This window comes from Anabrus simplex, chromosome 6 (assembly GCF_040414725.1).
Source record: "Anabrus simplex isolate iqAnaSimp1 chromosome 6, ASM4041472v1, whole genome shotgun sequence".
NCBI lineage: Eukaryota > Metazoa > Arthropoda > Insecta > Orthoptera > Tettigoniidae > Anabrus > Anabrus simplex.
Window position 1 is genome coordinate 75,390,765 of NC_090270.1, and position 18,225 is coordinate 75,408,989.

Genomic DNA, 18,225 nt, shown 5'->3' on the forward strand with positions numbered 1-18,225 from the left:
TGGCAACTTTGAAGGAAATTCAGTGACGTGTGTCATAATTCATCTGTAGGGCCCGGATTTTTAGGTTTTAAACTATTTTATTCCTTGCTAGTTAACTGCAGTATTTTAACTTATCCATTTCATTACCATTGGAGTAAATTATGCGGATCTTATAAAACTTAATAAATATACTAAATAAGACATTAAAACCTAAAAAAAACTAAATGGGCTTTAAAGACAGTATTACGTTATTTTGAAATAGAAGTACCAAATATTAATGAAATTGAATGATTTTTTTTAAAAATAAACATTATGCACGAGTTTTTGAAATGACTTCATGGTTTGGAACTGGAAGTGGTTTGTAAGTATAACTAGTGCGAGCGAAACAACGTGATACGATACTATTCCACTAGCGTGCAGCACAAATCAAGAGACAACCCCCTGGCGTTCACTGACCTGTATCTAGCAGGTACAAGCCCGCCTAACTTGCCAGCTTCAGTGCATCTCTCATTGTGTACGGTCGACTACCACCATCTACGCCGCTGTTCACTGTTTAGCTCTATACACATTATTATGCAACAGACTAAAATTAATTTTTCCTATAAATCAATTTATTACTGAAGGCAGTTTAAGAAGCTTACGCTTCTCAGAAGTAGCGATGCCTAAAGGCAAGTCATCTCGAAGTTGGTTGATTCGCCAGTGGATTGGTAACGATCCGGACTTTACTACAGATGGCAAAATTATATTTTGTCAAGTCTGGTTTTTTTGCTATTTGCTTTACGTCGCACCGGCACAGATATGTCTTAGGGCGACGATGGGATAGGAAAGGCCTAGGAATTGGAAGGAAGCGGCCGTCCCTTAATTAAGGTACAGCCCCGGCATTTGCCTGGTCTGAAAATGGGAAAGCACGGAAAAACTATCTTCAGAGCTGCCGACAGTGGGGTTTGAACCCACTATCCCCCGATTACTGGATACTGGCCGCACTTAAGTGACTGCAGCTATCGAGCTCAGTAATATCCGTTTATGTGAAGCGCTGGTTTCCGCAAACGTGTCGTGGAATACGCTGACCATAGCTTGCACCGTCCGAGATGTTCTTTGCATTCTTTGGCCAAGAGAAAAACAGGATGGCAAGTGTTTACTTCTTTTGAGTGATAATGCGGCATATATGATCAAAGCTGGTGAAGTATTGAAGAGTTTCTACCCTAACATGCTACATGTAACTTTCATAGCCCATGGCTTACACAGATTGTCTGAAGAGGTTAGAAATAATTTTCCATGAGTAAACAGTATTGTTCCTTCTGTGAGAAAGTTGTTTCTTAAAGCTCCTAGCTGCATTCTCACATTCAAGGAAATGTTGCCCCAACCTCCTCTTTCTCCCAAACCCATCATCACTCATTGGGGGACATGGCTCAATGCAGCCCTATACTATACCAATCACTTTGAAGACATTAAAAATGTTATAAATTCTTTTGATGTCGATGATGCACTCTGCATAGTGAAGGCTAAAACAGCTTTCACGAACAAGAACGCTGTTTCACTTGCCTTCATTAGGGCACACTTTGCTGATATTCCTGCAGCTATTGAGCGTGTTGAGTCGGTATCGTTGCCATTAGAAGATTCAATAGAAGTTGTGGACTCCATTTCGAAGAAGGAAATACCAGGACCGGTGGGTGAAGCCTATTTACTCAAGCTCACCAAAATTCTACAGTGGAACCCTGGATTTTCAACAATGAACAGTGTGTCTGCAATACAGTACTTCAGGGAGAAGAAATTACTGATGAGGTACCATGGGGACCGAGAGCTATTGCTTCAATGACGTTTGCTCCAATGACTTCTTGTTGTGTGGAGCATACATTTTCCTGCTATAAGAATATTTTGAGAGATAACAGAAAAAGTTTTACTCTGAAAAATCTGGAAATGCATTTAGTTGTACAATGTAACAGCAAGTGAAAACTGTGTTCTATGCTTATGAAAATGTTTCTTGAATGTATAATATAACTATTTAAAATAGTTTATTTAATCTGCCTTGATCAATACACTCATTAAATGAAAGAAAAACTATTTATTAAACCAAACATGTTTCGGGAAATCTCAACCATTCCCTTCCTCAGTGGTAAAAATTCTAAATCTATTAAACAATTTCTTTGCCGGCTGGCATTTAGACTAGTCAATACGGACCAAACACAATATTAACCTATCATGGTTAAGTTTATTAACAATGTTTCTCGATGCATTGGAAGTGACAAAAATTTAACCTACATGAACCATTTATTGTATTTGCGCATAAATGAAAACCTACAACCTGTTTTCCAGCCATTGACCGAGTCAGGGATGGAATGAATGAAGAAGATATAGGCTATTAGTACGATGGGGTCGCCACTCCCAAAGTGATTTATTAATGAGTGATAGATGCTATGAAATGAGAATGAAGAGTGTTGCTGGAATGAAAGATGACAGGGAAAACCGGAGTACCCGGAGAAAAACTTGTCCCGCCTCCGCTTTGTCCAGCACAAATCTCACATGGAGTGACCGGGATTTGAACCACGGTATCCAGCGGTGAGAGGCCGTCTGAGCCACGGAGGCTCCTTTGCGCATAAATATTCTTCGTTATTTTTAATTTCAGTTGGTATGATATGTTGGAAGTGCTTTCATTAAGCCATTCTGTCCCATATTTTGAAATGAGTGGTATAGTTTTGTACTAGAGAGGCATGAAGGTTACAATAAAGTACAAAAAATTTGAATGAATACTATAACTTGAGTAATGATTGAAATGATCATTAAAAACTTTTTCAGGAGGATACAAACTAAAAAAAAAACTATTTTGAGCTATTAAAAAAACTAAAACATGGTTTTTAAGAACCTAAAAATCCGGGCCCTATTCATCTGCTCTTCTTTCTCTTATCGCTCTCATAATTTCGTTTTCCACGGCCTCGACTATACATGGTTCTTTCCGATAGACTTTCTGTTTCAAACTTCTCCACAAATAAGTCACATACCAAGATCTGAAGAACAAGCTGGCCATAATCCACTACTCATTCTCCAGTCACCAAACACATTTCTAATTACAGCCATAGAATTATATGTAGTGTAGAAAGGAAGTGGTGCAAAATAGTGTCTAGGTATCATTCAGAGGTCGGTGTTTCATAAAAAAATACGGGTCCAGTTATTGTTCTTCCACTAACTGCACGTCATAAAGAGTTACCTCATCTATCGCATGGGAATTTTCTGTGTCCCAGTTACGAATGTTCAGAGAATTAACCTTTTGATCATTGAATTTTCTTGAAAATTTTGAATTCTTTATTTTTTTTTAATTCTAACTTTTCTCTATTAATAAACGTACATAATTTACACTTACGGTACATAACTGATACCTTCAATTTCATTGAAATCAGTAGCATAGAAAATATTTTTTTCAAAATAATGAAAGAAATAGTCAAATTGACAAAAAAATAATTATTCTCTTTATGTGATTAAGTTTGTACCCTTTACAACACACTAACTTGATTTTACAACAGTTTCAGCTATGAAAGTATCTTTAGGGTACGGTACTGACCCAGACAGTAGAGTTTTTCATTGTGTTAAACTTCCGTATCCTTTCCAGTACAAACAATAAACTAAACAAAACAGTTGCCAGGAAAACATCAAGAGTCTCTACGGTTATGCCTTGCCACTTTTGTAACTTCGACTTTTCCTTTACGTCTCTATTTTCCATAATGAATAAGTAGTACTTGTTCATTTCTGACACTATGAAGTTCATCAACAACTTCTTTGAAAATTGACACTTCAAGTCTTGAATTATTGTCATTATCATTCAAATGAAGATTATCACTAACCCCTGAATTTGGTGGATCAAAATGAGCAGAAAGTGTAGAAAGAAACCTGCCTACAGAACTCCACCTTCCTCCATCGGTTTGAACAGCTGACAGCTTAGCCTTGTTTGGGACAGCGGAGCGCTGCACTTCGTCCTCTATTTTCGTGTTGTCGTCTTCCGAGGATTGACCAATTTCACTCTCATCGGACACAATACAATCACTATCACTATCATAAATATCAATTTCATTATCAGACCCCTCGTTAGTCAAAATATTACTTATATCTTGTGAAGCAAGCTCGCATCCTCGATTCAATCCCGCCATTACGATGTGTATTTGTTTACTATCAGAGAGTGGTTGTTAATTCGGAAACCAGAGATGGGGGAAAAGAAAAATAATGTTTGTCAACAAATAGACGTGCAATGCACTCAACAGAAACAACAATAGAAAACAGTTACTGGGTGCTGTCATAATTTTAACAATCGCGTAAGAATTTAGGTTACATAACTACGGATGCTTCGACAGAGCTGCATCACAGAACATACGAGATGTGATAAAACACAGAATAATGTTCACTGAACATGTCAAATATCCCCCAACTTTGTTCTAAAAACCCGCCAGTACAATGTCACGAAACAATTTCAAATATTCAACATGAAACGTGAATACTGTTCAGGCTCAAACTTCGAGAACGTAAATAGACGGCAGTACTCCCATGGGCCACGCACAGCACTGCTAAAAATAGATGGCAGTACTGCTCATTGGCTTAAAGTATCCACTAAGGTAATAATTATTATTAATATTATTATCCACTGAGGTGAAACTCAGCTGTGCCAGACACGAGCAAATGGGAAGGATCAAAATCTCCATCATGCACGGATTGTAGCACCCACCAGAACACAAGTGACAAAATCTGCAACATTTAACTTGTTCACAGATGGTGCCACGACACGGACTTGTCGGTTAATCCCGACAAGACGGAGCTCGTGATATTTACCAGGAGGAGGAGGCTAGATGGACTGTCAGAGCCTTTCCTATTTGGGAAAAAATTAGTTAAGACAACCTCAGTTAAGTACCTAGGGGTAATCCTCGAGGAAAGACTGAGTTGGAAGAAACATATAGACCCTGAGATGGATAAGGCTCGCAAGATTATGTGGGTCTGTCTCAGGACCATCTGAAAGACTTCGGGGCTAGGACCTAGGGTGGTCCAGTGGCTCTATATTTCTGTTGTACGGCTCACAATCACCTTCACATCTTTAGTCTGATGGCCAGGTTCGGAGAGTAAAACTCCGACCACCAAGTTAAACAGTGTCCAAAGACTTGCGTGTCTAGGAATAATAGGGGCACTGGATACTACACCATTATGTGCAATGGAGGCCGTCCTATGTCCTCCCCACTTACATTTATATGTTAAGGAAATAGTGGGAATGAGTGCTTACCGTCTCTGGTCACTGGGAGGATGGTCCTTCAAGAATCCGAATAGAGGTCATGCTTCTATTCTTACAACACTTCACCAGACCTGCCCTACGACGATGATCGGGGACCGGATGAAGCCTAGTTTTACTCTGAATTATAAGTTCACATTGGTGATACCCACAAGGGAGGAGTGGGCCGCGGAAAGCTGGGGCCCGTCTTAGGTCTGGGAGCTGTACATTGTACACAGATGGCTCGTGGACAGAGACGGGCACAGGCGCCAGGGTCTGGGGGCGTAAGACAAGGCTCTACCTTCCCATGGGTAAATATCCTACTGTTTTCCAGGCTGAAGTATATGCAATACTGGCCTGTGCTGGAACATGCCTGGACATAGATGCATCACCATTGGCAGTGATAACCAGGCAGCGTTAAAAGCACTATGCGCAGTTAGACCAACATAAAAAATGGTATGGGAGTGCCAAAGGATGTTAGATCAGCTGTGTGAACTTAGCCCAGTTACCCTATTATGGGTCCCTGGGCACACAGGTATCAGTGGAAATGAAAAAGCTGACAAACTAGCGAAACAGGTCTCAAAAGGTCCTTTCATAGGTCCAGATTCCTTCCTAGGAATGTCACTCCGAAGTGTGAAACTGTTAATATCCCATTGGACAAACCAGTCTCACTTAGACATTTGAAAGAGGTTAACCATAGCAAGGCAGGCACGTGAACTTATCAAAGGGCCTAGCCAAAGTTATAAAAAGGTCCTGATAAATTTGAATAGGACCAGAATGTGAATGGTAGTTGGACTGTTGACAGGCCACAATACCTTACAGAGACACCTACACATCATGAAAATCAGTCAGGATCCGATGTGTAGAAGATGCAGTAAGGAGGAAGAGACCTCCGCGCATGTGTTGTTTCAGTGCAAGGCTTGTGCAAGCACTAGACATCGATATCTTGGCTCACATTTTGTGAGCCTGGAAGACATCAGAAATGCCGGACACTGGTATTCTTCATAGGAGCTCTAGGGCTGGATTAGGCAAACCCGTTTAAGGGACACAAAGGGTCTTCACAGACCTATGTGTGGAGCCCTGCCTTCACCCATTCCTTATCTATCTATCTATCTATCTATCTGTTCACAACGGAAACGTGATTTAGAAAAAATATCCGAATTTTTAAGTCTTCTCAGCACTGAGGTTGGATGAGACACCACACTGTTTTTCTAAATTTTTAGACAGTTTTCGAGGGCTAACCTGAAGTTTGTTTTGCATATCTTCAAGTTTTTGGTCAGTTAACACCTTCTTTAATTGATTCAGTTGCGTGCCACTTTCCAAACACACACACTTACCATACGATTTCCTTTTCAAAATATGTTTCAACAATAAACACTCATTGGTCAGTGGTGTGCTTAACCATGATGGAAAATTCTTACTGCGCAAATATAATCAGTCGCTGACCACAGGAATTATATCATGTGTACCACAAACCTACTACGCTGGCGCAGCAGGGGGAGAGGTGATACTCCCACGTGGCGCATCCCAGGTGACAGATAGGGGGGTCCTAACCGGCTTGCCGGCGGACTTGAGGGAAATAAAATACCTCTCGCGGACCAAACGCACTACCCCCTGCGGGTGGGGGACGCACATGTAGAATACACCCGCAGTATCCCCTGCCTGCCGTAAGAGGCGACTAAAAGGGGCGACCAAGCGATGATTGAATTAGTACAATGAAACTATTTTGATTCGTACCATCATGCGGGGAACACCATGGGTTGCCTGTACTTGCGAGTAGTACCACTATATTAGGTACGAAATAGGTTTGTGATTAGTAGCACACAGGAGCACCGTGCGGTCGGCTTTTGCAGTACCTGTGATTAGTACCACCATATGAGCAGGACCATGGGATGATAGCTACCATGGTTCTGCCTTGCCTATGATTAGTACCCACTATACGAGGAACACCACGGGATAGCGGAAGGTCCCTGTGGGTAGTACTCTTACGTGATGAACATCATAGGGTTGCGTTGCCTGTAAATGGCGCCGCAGTGTGAGAGAAACCATAGGTCTGTATTATATCTTGAATTTCATAACCTGTGAGTAGTACCATAATGTGTGGAATACCGCGAGTCTCTGCTACTTTTGATTAGTACCACAACATGACAAATACCATGGTTCTACTTTCCTAGCAGTAAGTACCATTATGAGGGGCCGATAACTTAGATTTTGGACCCCCTTTAGACTGCAAGCATCCTCGATTCATTATTATGCTCTATTAGCAGTCCCTTGGTCAGTAATCCTATTGTTTTTCCGTCAGTTTCTATGAATGTAAGGTACTGCGGGTGGCATCCACTGATTGTTTTAAATTCATATCCATCCATTCATTCTTCGTCCTCATGTTTTGAATTCTGGTCAGTGGAGAATTTTGAGCTTTTAATTTGTCATTCCATTTCGTCTCATTTCGTACCATTAGGGGCCGATGAGCTCGATGTTAGGCCCCTTTAAACAACAAGCATCATCATCATCATATCATGTGTGTCGCTAGCACAAGTATAGAACTCTACTAACAACCAAGCCATACATGACAGAGGATGGTAGCTGCTTGCTCGTCCCTTAAGTGTACCATTGTTTTGTTTGGTGGTCACTGTACATTGAGTCCACAATGCATCGTGGTCTTTACTATAATCCTCCGTAACAGCTGGACGTAGAATGAGCATTCTTAGTACATACACCAACACATCTATACTCCACGTGGCTTTACTTCTAAATTGACGTTTCACGAAACAAATGAGCATCACCTCACCTCTGTTGACTGTGTGCTGCCGTGAGTACAGCTGATTCAATACGACCGTGGTAAACAGCCCTCGTAAAATGTAATACTGTACTCAGAAAAGCTAATGAATTGGGATTTCAAACAAATTCACAAAAACTACACTTACTAACATCATCAGTCACTAAAAAGAGAATAGGCTACATAATTAAGAATAACACAGAATGAGGAAGTAACACATCACTCAATGCTCATGGCTAGGGCTCGGATGTTTAGGAATAGTCATATTTTTTTCTTTGTCTCTATTTTATTGTCTGATTGGATTTCGGTGCAAATCAGGTGATTATCATCACAATTAAGTGATTTTAATTTGTCATATAAATGCATATTTTGGCTATTTTTTTTGCCATAAGGTCATATTTTGAGCTATTTTAGTAGAAACGTCATATTTCGGTCATATTTCGGCGGTTTGACGACAGCTCTAGGTGTGCGAAATCATCTTCAACTTACCGAATGCAAACTAGTCTTTACAAAACTGCTTCTCGGTATCACGGTGTTGATACGAGTCGAATAGTCGAATAACCAACTCGCTGTACTCGGCAACCCGGTCTCCCAGGTAGAGACTGAAATAATCCGGAAAATCCCGTCCCAGCAGTGAGCTAATTACTTCTGGTAATCGCTCACTTGTCTTTGTTCAGATATTGGAATCTCAACCTCCTATCATTTACACAAGCGTTATTTTACAGTAAATCATATCCCAGCACACATTCCAGTATGCCTAAGGAAAAGTCTTCTACTAGTGTTAAGTTACGAAGCTTTGTTAAGGAATTTGGAGAAGAATATTTCTGTACAGACGGTTTAGTCAATTTTGCAAGTTGTGTGAAGTGAAAGTCGTGGCTGAAAAACTTTTTAATGTGCAACAACATTGTACAACACGGCGAAACACAGCAACAATGTCAAACGACATGTCGATAAGAAGAGGCAGCAATTGATATTCGATAAGGCTGTTACATCTTCAGCGATGGACAGATGTTTGGATTTTTCAAAGGAACTTTGTGAGATGATGATGTTTGCAAACATTCCTCTAAACAAGGTGAACAATACCCATTTCAAGAATTTTCTGGAGAAATACACTAAAAAATCTGTTCCTACAGAATCAACACTGCTAAAAATCTATTTATTGTGTTGCTATGAGGATACTCTAAATCGAATACGACACAGTGTAGCAGACAATAAGATTTGGATATCTATTGATGAGATGACGGACACTGCAGGTAGATATATAGGGAATGTAATTATTGGAACACTCCGTGCTGATCGCCCTGGGAATATTTTTCTACTAACCTCAGAAGTTTTAGAGCGAGCAAATCATTCAACGATTGCAGTTGTTTTTGATAATGCACTAAAAAATTTGTGGAAGGATGAAACTAAGCGGGAAACGTTCTTCTCTTTGTTACCGATGCTGCTCCGTACATGGTGAAAGCTGCTGAAGGCCTCAAGCTGTTTTATCCAAGAATGATTCACGTCACTTGCCTTGCACATGCTCTTCATAGGGTGGCAGAAGAAATTCGTGAACATTTTCCTGAAGTCAATAAATTAGTTTCTAATGTCGAAAAAAATTTTTTGAAGGCACCACTGCGGGTTGCGACTTTCAAGGAGTTAGCTCCTTTGACGCCACTCCCTCCACAGCCAGTTCTTACTAGGTGGGGAACGTGGCTCGATGCTGCCGCGTAATATTGCGTAAACTACTCCACTATCAAAAACATTGTTAACGGCTTCAACAAAGATGATGCCTCTTCTATCAAGATTGCCCAGGAATTGTTTTCCAACAGTTTGTCAGATAGTTTGGCATATATTAAGGCTAACTTTGGAATTATATTGAGTGCAGTTACTCATTTAGAATCTGCTGGCTTAGAAATTCATGCAAGTATTGACATTGTGAGAAGTGTTGAACTTTCAGTACAACAATCACATAGAATAGTTGGTGACAATGTAAAACAGATACTTCAAAATGTGCTTAATCAAAATGATGGTTTTCACCGTGTGTGGAAGATAAATGATGTTCTTAGAGCAGAAGGCACCAGTACACTTCAAGATGAGTGCATGCTCGACAACAGTGATTTAACATTATTTAAATAGGCACCAATAACTTCTTGTGATGTAGAAAGAGCTTCTCCTCTTACAAGAATGTGTTAAGTGATAATCGGAAGTCTTTCGCGCCTGATGCTTTGAAGATGAATGTTGTCATACACTTCAATTCCACCCACGGAGAAGAATGAAAAAGGTATGTGAGTTTGCACTATAGGCTCTGACGCCCTAACATAATGTACTGAAAGGCATCTATTTAATTCTTTTATTGGTGCTCAGTTTAAACTTTAACGCATTTGAATAATGTTAATGAAATCTGTGCTTAAACGTTCCAAAATATATTTTTTAAATAGATTGATTTCTAGTTTTCTTATATTTCAAACCACCAATGCAGGGTGCAAACATGGACTTTTACAATGTTGTGTGATCTGATAAACTTAGCAAAACCAAGCTCGATAGCTGCAGTCGCTTAAGTGCGGCCAGTATCCAGTAATCGGGAGATAGTGGGTTCGAGCCCCACTGTCGGCAGCCCTGAAGATGGTTTTCCGTGGTTTCCCATTTTCACACCAGGCAAATGCCGGGGCTGTACCTTAATTAAGGCCACGGCCGCTTCCAATTCCTAGGCCTTTCCTACCTATCCCATCGTCGCCATAAGACATATCTGTGTCGGTGCGACGTAAAGCAAATAGCAAAAAAAATATTAAAAAACGTAGCAAACTTAGGTCACAAAAGTTTGATAAGTGAATCAAGGATAATAGACTGTGAATAATTGCTGCACATGTATATTCAGAAAACTAATATTAAAGTAAGAATAACGAATTTAGTTAACAAATATGTATCAGGGGAATTACTGTTCCGATTTATAATTCATTTTAAAATGCCCATATTTTGATTAATCATTTTCGGGTCATTTTGTCATTTTTAAGGTCATATTTCCTCATTTTTGAGGTCATATTTGCTTGCTTATTTGGGCTATTTTTAGGTCTTAAACATCTGAGCCCTACTCATGGCTGATGGCCTACAAAGGGAACACTCCACTGATCTGAGAGTCACTTTCTTGCCACTTGTCTTTCCCGAACTACACTGAGACATTCTAAACACACACGAACTAAGTATACTAACCAATACGTGGACATAAATAAAACTACAGCTATTTTTATACACTGAACTATTAACCCTGTATTGTACCAACTTATACTATGCTCAACTGTAAACTACACTATACTATACTTGAGAGAGAAAGGCTAATTTGAAAAACACTAATTATGAAGAAAATGAAAAAGTTTGGATACCGTACTGAATACCATACACGCTGATTAAGATAGGTTAACCACTTGGTGAATGTAAATATTAGAGTTGGCTACTAGGTTTCGACATCGCACTCTGCCGATATAAGTCGATATGAATGGCAGCTTGGGATTGATTGGATGTCTATGTTTCAGCGCATAACCACCAGACAGAACCAAAATCAGGCAGTTTAGAAGTAAAGCGGTGCAGAGTATAGTAGACTCAAAACTCAAAATTATTTTCATATTGTAAAAACGTAACAACTTTAGGCTTTCAAGACCTCCTTCTCAATGATTATGGAAAAAAAATGTTCCAGGTTTGTAGACTTTGGTCCAGTGGGGTTCCTAGCTACCAAAATATCATCAGAGGATGTGCCCAAATAGAGAGAGAGAGAGAGAGAGAGAGAGAGACCTTGAAATTGTTTGCTGCAGTCTCCTGTGAAACTTAGAGGGCTAGGAACCCCCATTAGATCACGGCTTGCAAACCCAGAAATTTCTTCTGTATTCACAGGTTAAGTAGATTTGTAATTGGTTGAACTAAATTTTTAGTAGAATAAACTGAAAATCTATAATGTTTCATAGTCCTTAGAAGGTCTGTGGATAACATACTGTACCACTTTTGGAAACGACAGCATTGATATTGTTACTAGTCATATTATAGATTTGCCTTTATACAGTGGAACCTTGATTATCCATTCCCGAAACTACGTTTTCCCAGATTATTCATTCATATTATGTGGCCCGTGAGCATCCCAATTAAATCATTTTGTAAAAATCCTGCATTATCCGTTCTTTGAAGAAATGATTTCCCGGATCAACCGTCCAGAAATTTCAGTCCCACGAACCCTAAATCCTCGATCAAGCATTTTTCAAGAAACTGTATCTCTTGAAAGGACGGCTACGGTATACTTATGGATCTTGGCGTTAACACCCCGTCATTGCTGTGATGAACTTGCATAAGGGACCATCTTAACAACGCATTCAGGTGGTACTGTTTAGAGAATCCTCGGAAATCGTAAAGCAGAAAGTGGCCACAACAATTAGAAAGAGACAGAGCACATTTCGACAGCTCTACTTGAATTTAAATCTAAGAATCGTTGAGAAAGCAAAAGTTATACATATTAAAAATAACCTTAACCACACATCTTGCAGTGCGAAAATGTTCGTCTTGAATGATTCTTGAATACAAAACACACGCGGACACATTTCTGAAGAGCCAGCAGGCAGGAAAAAGTAAAGAGAAACCTTAAGAGTTCTTCTGAGAAGAGTTCATCATTTTTTCTATGTTCCGACTAACTAATGAAGTCTCCCTTGAGTTCCTGATAAACATACACAACCGGAAATTCTCCTTCACTCTCAACAATAGCTATAAAGACCAACGGTAAATTTCATTTTAATTATTGTGCAGAGACGTGAAAGCATGATCTTGAACATGATATAACTTCTTCATTTAACCCAATTTTTGCACAAGGTATAAAATTAAACAATACACATCTTACGAGGAGATAAAAACAGGGATGAATGTAGAAACACAATCAATTCAAAGGCAATTGAAACAAATTCTAAAGAGCACATCTTTTCTCCTCACTGAGCAAGAAAAACAAAAGTTAATTACTATGAATCCAGGCCTACCAACAGCTAAAGCACTACCCAAAATCCACAAAACCAGTGTCCCTATTCGACCCATAATAAACTACAGACCAAGCCCCTTATATAAATTATCTCAATTTATCCAACAATTTCTTAATAAACATTATAAATTCTCATCAAATAAATCCATCAGGAACACTGTAGAACTAGTGAACAAACTAAACAGTTTCAAGCTTCAACCATATCATTCAATGCACTCCTTTGATATAGTCAACATGTATCCCAGTATAAAAACCAACTCATTATTCCCGATCATCGAAAAGAACTTACTTGCTAACAATCAACTAAGTAAACTAGAAGTTCAAGACTTTATGACCATATTAAGATTACTAATAAACAATAACTACTTCACATTCGATAAGATCATTTACAAACAAGATGGTTTGGCTATGGGTTCACCAGCCTCAGGAATTTTAGCAGAGATCTACCTTGATTTCCTAGAGCACACCGCCATCGACAATAACATCAAATTTGCTAATATCCAATTCTGGGCTAGGTACGTAGATGACACATTTATAATCCTAGATGAACGCTCCATAGACGCGCCATCCACCCTCAAAAACCTTAATAACATTGATCATGACATTAAATTTACCTTAGAATCAGAGATAAACAACTCCATCAACTTCCTAGACCTAACAATCAATAGGCACCCCTCTTCGTTCACATATAGTATCTATAGAAAGCCCACTCAAACGGCCACTACTATAAGAAATGACTCACTACACCCCCAAACACACAAAGCGGCTACATATAATAGCTTAGTAGACCGAGCATTCAAAATTCCGATGTCAAGAAAAAACTTAAATAAAGAATTGAACACCATTCGCTCTATAGCAAAATTCAATGCATATAATGAATCCTTTATTGAAAGAATAATCAATAAATTCAGACACCGCCCAAAAACCACCCTAATAAAAGACAATACTAGCACTGCCACGTTTTCCATATTTACCTTCAATAAAGAAATTTACAACGTCACTAACGTTCTTAAAAAGCACAACGTTAAAATAGCCTTTCGTACTAACAATAGAAGCACAGAGATCCTACACAACTCTTCATCAATAAATAAAAGTAGTCCTTTTTCTAAATCAGGTGTATATAGGTTTTCTTGCCAAGACTGCAAAAGTTCTTACCTAGGGCAAACAGGACGCAGCTTTAAAATCAGATATGCAGAACATGTCAATGCCATAAAACACAACCGTTTTTCCGCGGTCGGCCTACATATAAAAGAATTTAAGCACAACTTTACTGAAATAAATCAAGATCTTGAGGTATTAGATATTCCAAACAAAGGTTATTTCCTAGACGTCACTGAAAACCTCTATATCCATTTAGACCAATATTTCAATCCCAACCTAAACTTAAATGATATCTCAGAGAAGCCAAAGATCCTATTCGACTTTCTCATTGAATTTTTCAAAAACATGAATATCCCGAAAAACAGATCTGTCTTTCAGATTATGCATAATACTTTGTCACGCCACACACTTTCACCACATCACCCTCCATACTTCCCCTCCTAATCCAACAATGGCCGCTCCCAAGACCTAAACTATCCAACGCGCTCTGTTCCTCTTCATCTCGCGCCATAGCTTTACCGCCTCATGTCCCGCAATAAACATCATAGAAACCTGCCCCCACCCTACACGTAACGCTGCAACAATACACCACAAATACTGGCTCAGTCAACCTCCAAACTCTCAGAAAACGTATTCCTTAATACCAATTTTATATTCTTGTCGAGCTGAATACCAGATGTGTGAAGATTACAAGATTATTTTGTGCATCTACAGAATGGTGGTGTTAATGAAGCTATGTAATATAGAGAGAGACTTTCAAAGGTGGTTAAATGAAGAAGTTATATCATGTTCAAGATCATGCTTTCACGTCTCTGCACAATATTTAAAATGAAATTTACCGTTGGTCTTTATAGCTATTGTTGAGAGTGAAGGAGAATTTCCGGTTGTGTATGTTTATCAGGAACTCAAGGGAGACTTCATTAGTTAGTCGGAACATAGAAAAAATGATGAACTCTTCTCAGAAGAACTCTTAAGGTTTCACTTTACTTTTTCCTGCCTGCTGGCTCTTCAGAAATGTGTGCGTGTGTGTTTTGTATTCAAGAATCATTCAAGACGAATATTTTCGCACTGCAAGATGTGTGGTTAAGGTTATTTTTAATATGTATAACTTTAGCTTTCTCAACGATTCATTTGTTTCTATATTCGTCCCTGTTTTTATCTCCTTGTAAGATGTGTATTGTTTAATGTAACGCCTTGTGTAATATAAATGCCTACATGCTAGCCTATTTCCCACATTTTGGCTGATGATGACGCCAAACAGCGTCGAAACTAGTTCCAAGTGCAAATATATGTTATAAACAAACTATAACATTTTTGTATTGAAAAGGTGGACCCTTTTTCCTATCTTCCAGCTCTACTTGAAGACGGAACGAGTTTCATCAAATGTTCGTACTCGTAAAACGTCCACATTATGTCTGGGGTTAGATGTTTATATTTTTACTTTTTTCCTATGGTATCGCCAAACAGGTTTTTGGCACTTCTCTCAGGGCATTGTATAGTCACTGGGCTTTCAGGTAGGAATCAAATCTACCGGGCGAGTTGGCTGTGCGCGTAGAGGCGCGCGGCTGTGAGCTTGCATCCGGGAGATAGTAGGTTCGAATCCCACTATCAGCAGCCCTGAAGATGGTTTTCCGTGGTTTCCCATTTTCACACCATTCAAATGCTGGTACTGTACCTTAATTAAGGCCACGACCGCTTCCTTCCAACTCCTAGGCCTTTCCTATCCCATCGTCGCCATAAGACCTATCTGTGTCGGTGCGACGTAAAGCCCCTAGCAAAAAAAAAAAGGAATCAAAACTGCTTCTTCTGAACACAAAATATAGTATTTTCATAGTATCGTATACGATTATGTTATCGAGAATGGAACAGGTGTTGCACCTTACATGGTACATAAAGCCATGGGAGGTCTTCGGAGTGCCTATTACTGTTTTGGTCCTAATATAAGACTGGGAATTTTATGTTTTAGTGTTACAATATCATAAAAACCACAGGCATTTTATTTGCGCACGTTACATTTAAACAGTCATTCTTCATTTTCATGATATTTAGCCAAATTGTGATGGTTTTAATTAATTCCTAGATTTTCCATTTTCCCCGTGTTGTACGTAGTTTTTTTTTTTTTCGTGATCCCTCCAAAAACCGAGAATCAAGGTTCCACTGTACTGTCATCATCTGCATTTGTACTATGCAACAAAGTAACTGATTGTTGAATTTAAGGACAGCAAATCTGAATCAAATTTTTAAAGTCCTTGTAGTGCATAGTGGGTGTATTAATTTGATACTCCTTCATGTATTGTTCAAATAGAAGATATTCACTACCAATATCTGTGTATATGTTTATTGTTGTTTTGTCTGTTTTAGTGGCATATCCAGTCTGACATTCACACGTAATGGCGAAGCATTTTACTTACATTCACCAAGTGAGTTGCAAAGGATAACTCTGTCAGCAGCATCAGTCATTCAGCCACGGTGTCGAATAGAACTTCCTGAGGGTGCACGACAAAACCCCAGTGAAAAAGTTGATGAGGAAGCAGAAGATGATGAGGAAGGTAAAATAGAAGGAAGAGAAAGTGCTGCTCCATCTCCATCTGCACAAGAACTACAGTCAGCTCCTCCTACTGTTAATGGTGATGCAGATCATGCTAGTAAGATAATGTTTATGAAGTTTTCTTTGGTTTTGAAGACATTTAGCATATTATCATCTTGTATGTAGGGAATTAGCAGAACTTTACCATACGCACCACAGCGTAAGCAACATTATTTTGATAGGTAAAACATGTAAATCTTATTGTATATTTCCATGTACATTATGCACACCAATTTTTATTGTGGAATTAAGGGAGAAAAATAATCTTGTAAGATCCAGAAGAAGAAGAATATTGGATCTTACTTCTATAGAAAAAAGGAAATTTCACCATTGCACAGTGCAGTACCCAAGACAAGAATTTAACATTGCTCAGTCTCAGTGCTCCAGGAAACTCTTCGTCTGAAGTTCCCACTACCAAACAGACAATATCACAATGGAAACAGAATGCTCTGCACTGGAGATTACCAAAGAGTTGGGTCAGCCATATGTTAATAGCAGTAATAATAATGTTATTTGTTTCACATCCCACTAACTACATTTTTATGGTTTTCAGAGACACCCACATACCGGAATTTTGTCCTGCAGGAGTTCTTTTATGTGCCAGTAAATCTGACATGAGGCTGACATATTTGAGTACTTTCAAATACCACTGGACTGAGCCAGTATCGAACCTGCCAAGTTGGGCTCAGAAGGCTAGCACCTTGTGCTTGAGCTGCTCAGCCTGGCAGTTATTTATAAAGGCGGGTACAGACATGCGCGCCGAACTCTGTAACGTAACCACGTCGCGCGCCAAGGTTAAACGAGGCAATGTTACGCACCGCGGTTGCGAGGTAAATTTTTCTACCCCGCGCCGTTGGGCTCAGAAGGCTAGCACCTTGTGCTTGAGCTGCTCAGCCTGGCAGTTATTTATAAAGGCGGGTACAGACATGCGCGCCGAACTCTGTAACGTAACCACGTCGCGCGCCAAGGTTAAACGAGGCAATGTTACGCACCGCGGTTGCGAGGTAAATTTTTCTACCCCGCGCCGCAGGTCGTAACGCGTAACCTACCAGCGTTCCGCCAGTTGAGACAGTGCAGCTTTGAAAGATGGACTTAGCTGCAGCAGCCTATATTTATTTGCATTATGCAACCAAACGGAAACAGGCGATGGTGGCAAACTCAGCTATATTCACGTAGAACTGCACATGGTGGTTCAAATTTACTGGCTGACATGAAGTTTCAGACAGTTAGTGGGCATTATACAAATTTTACTAGAATGTCACCTACAGACTTCGAATACCTCATCAATTTGATAGGGCCTAAAGTTGCTAAGAAAGATACCACATTCAGAGAGGCTATCTCGGTGCAAGAGAGACTGGCAGTGACAGTACGATTTCTAGCAACCGGTGATTTATACACTAGTCTGCAGCATCTTTTCCTTCAAAATATCCAAACAGTCGATTAGTGTTATCGTACCGGAATGTCTCAAGCTCTGATTGAAGCATTGAAAGAAAATATAAACGTAAGTAAGGAATTTATTGCTGGGATATTCTATGTTACATAACTTACATCAAACATTTTTA

General features: G+C 39.4%; 1 protein-coding gene across 1 annotated transcript in view; it reads left to right on the top strand.

Moving 5' to 3' along the window:
* Positions 1-18,225, top strand: part of l(2)gl (LLGL domain-containing protein l(2)gl) — a 452,154-nt gene that overhangs the window by 299,293 nt on the left and 134,636 nt on the right. Inside the window, exon 18 of the mRNA XM_068228315.1 lies at positions 16,438-16,721. Coding sequence (XP_068084416.1) covers positions 16,438-16,721 — 284 coding nt within the window. The remainder of the gene's footprint in view (positions 1-16,437; positions 16,722-18,225) is intronic.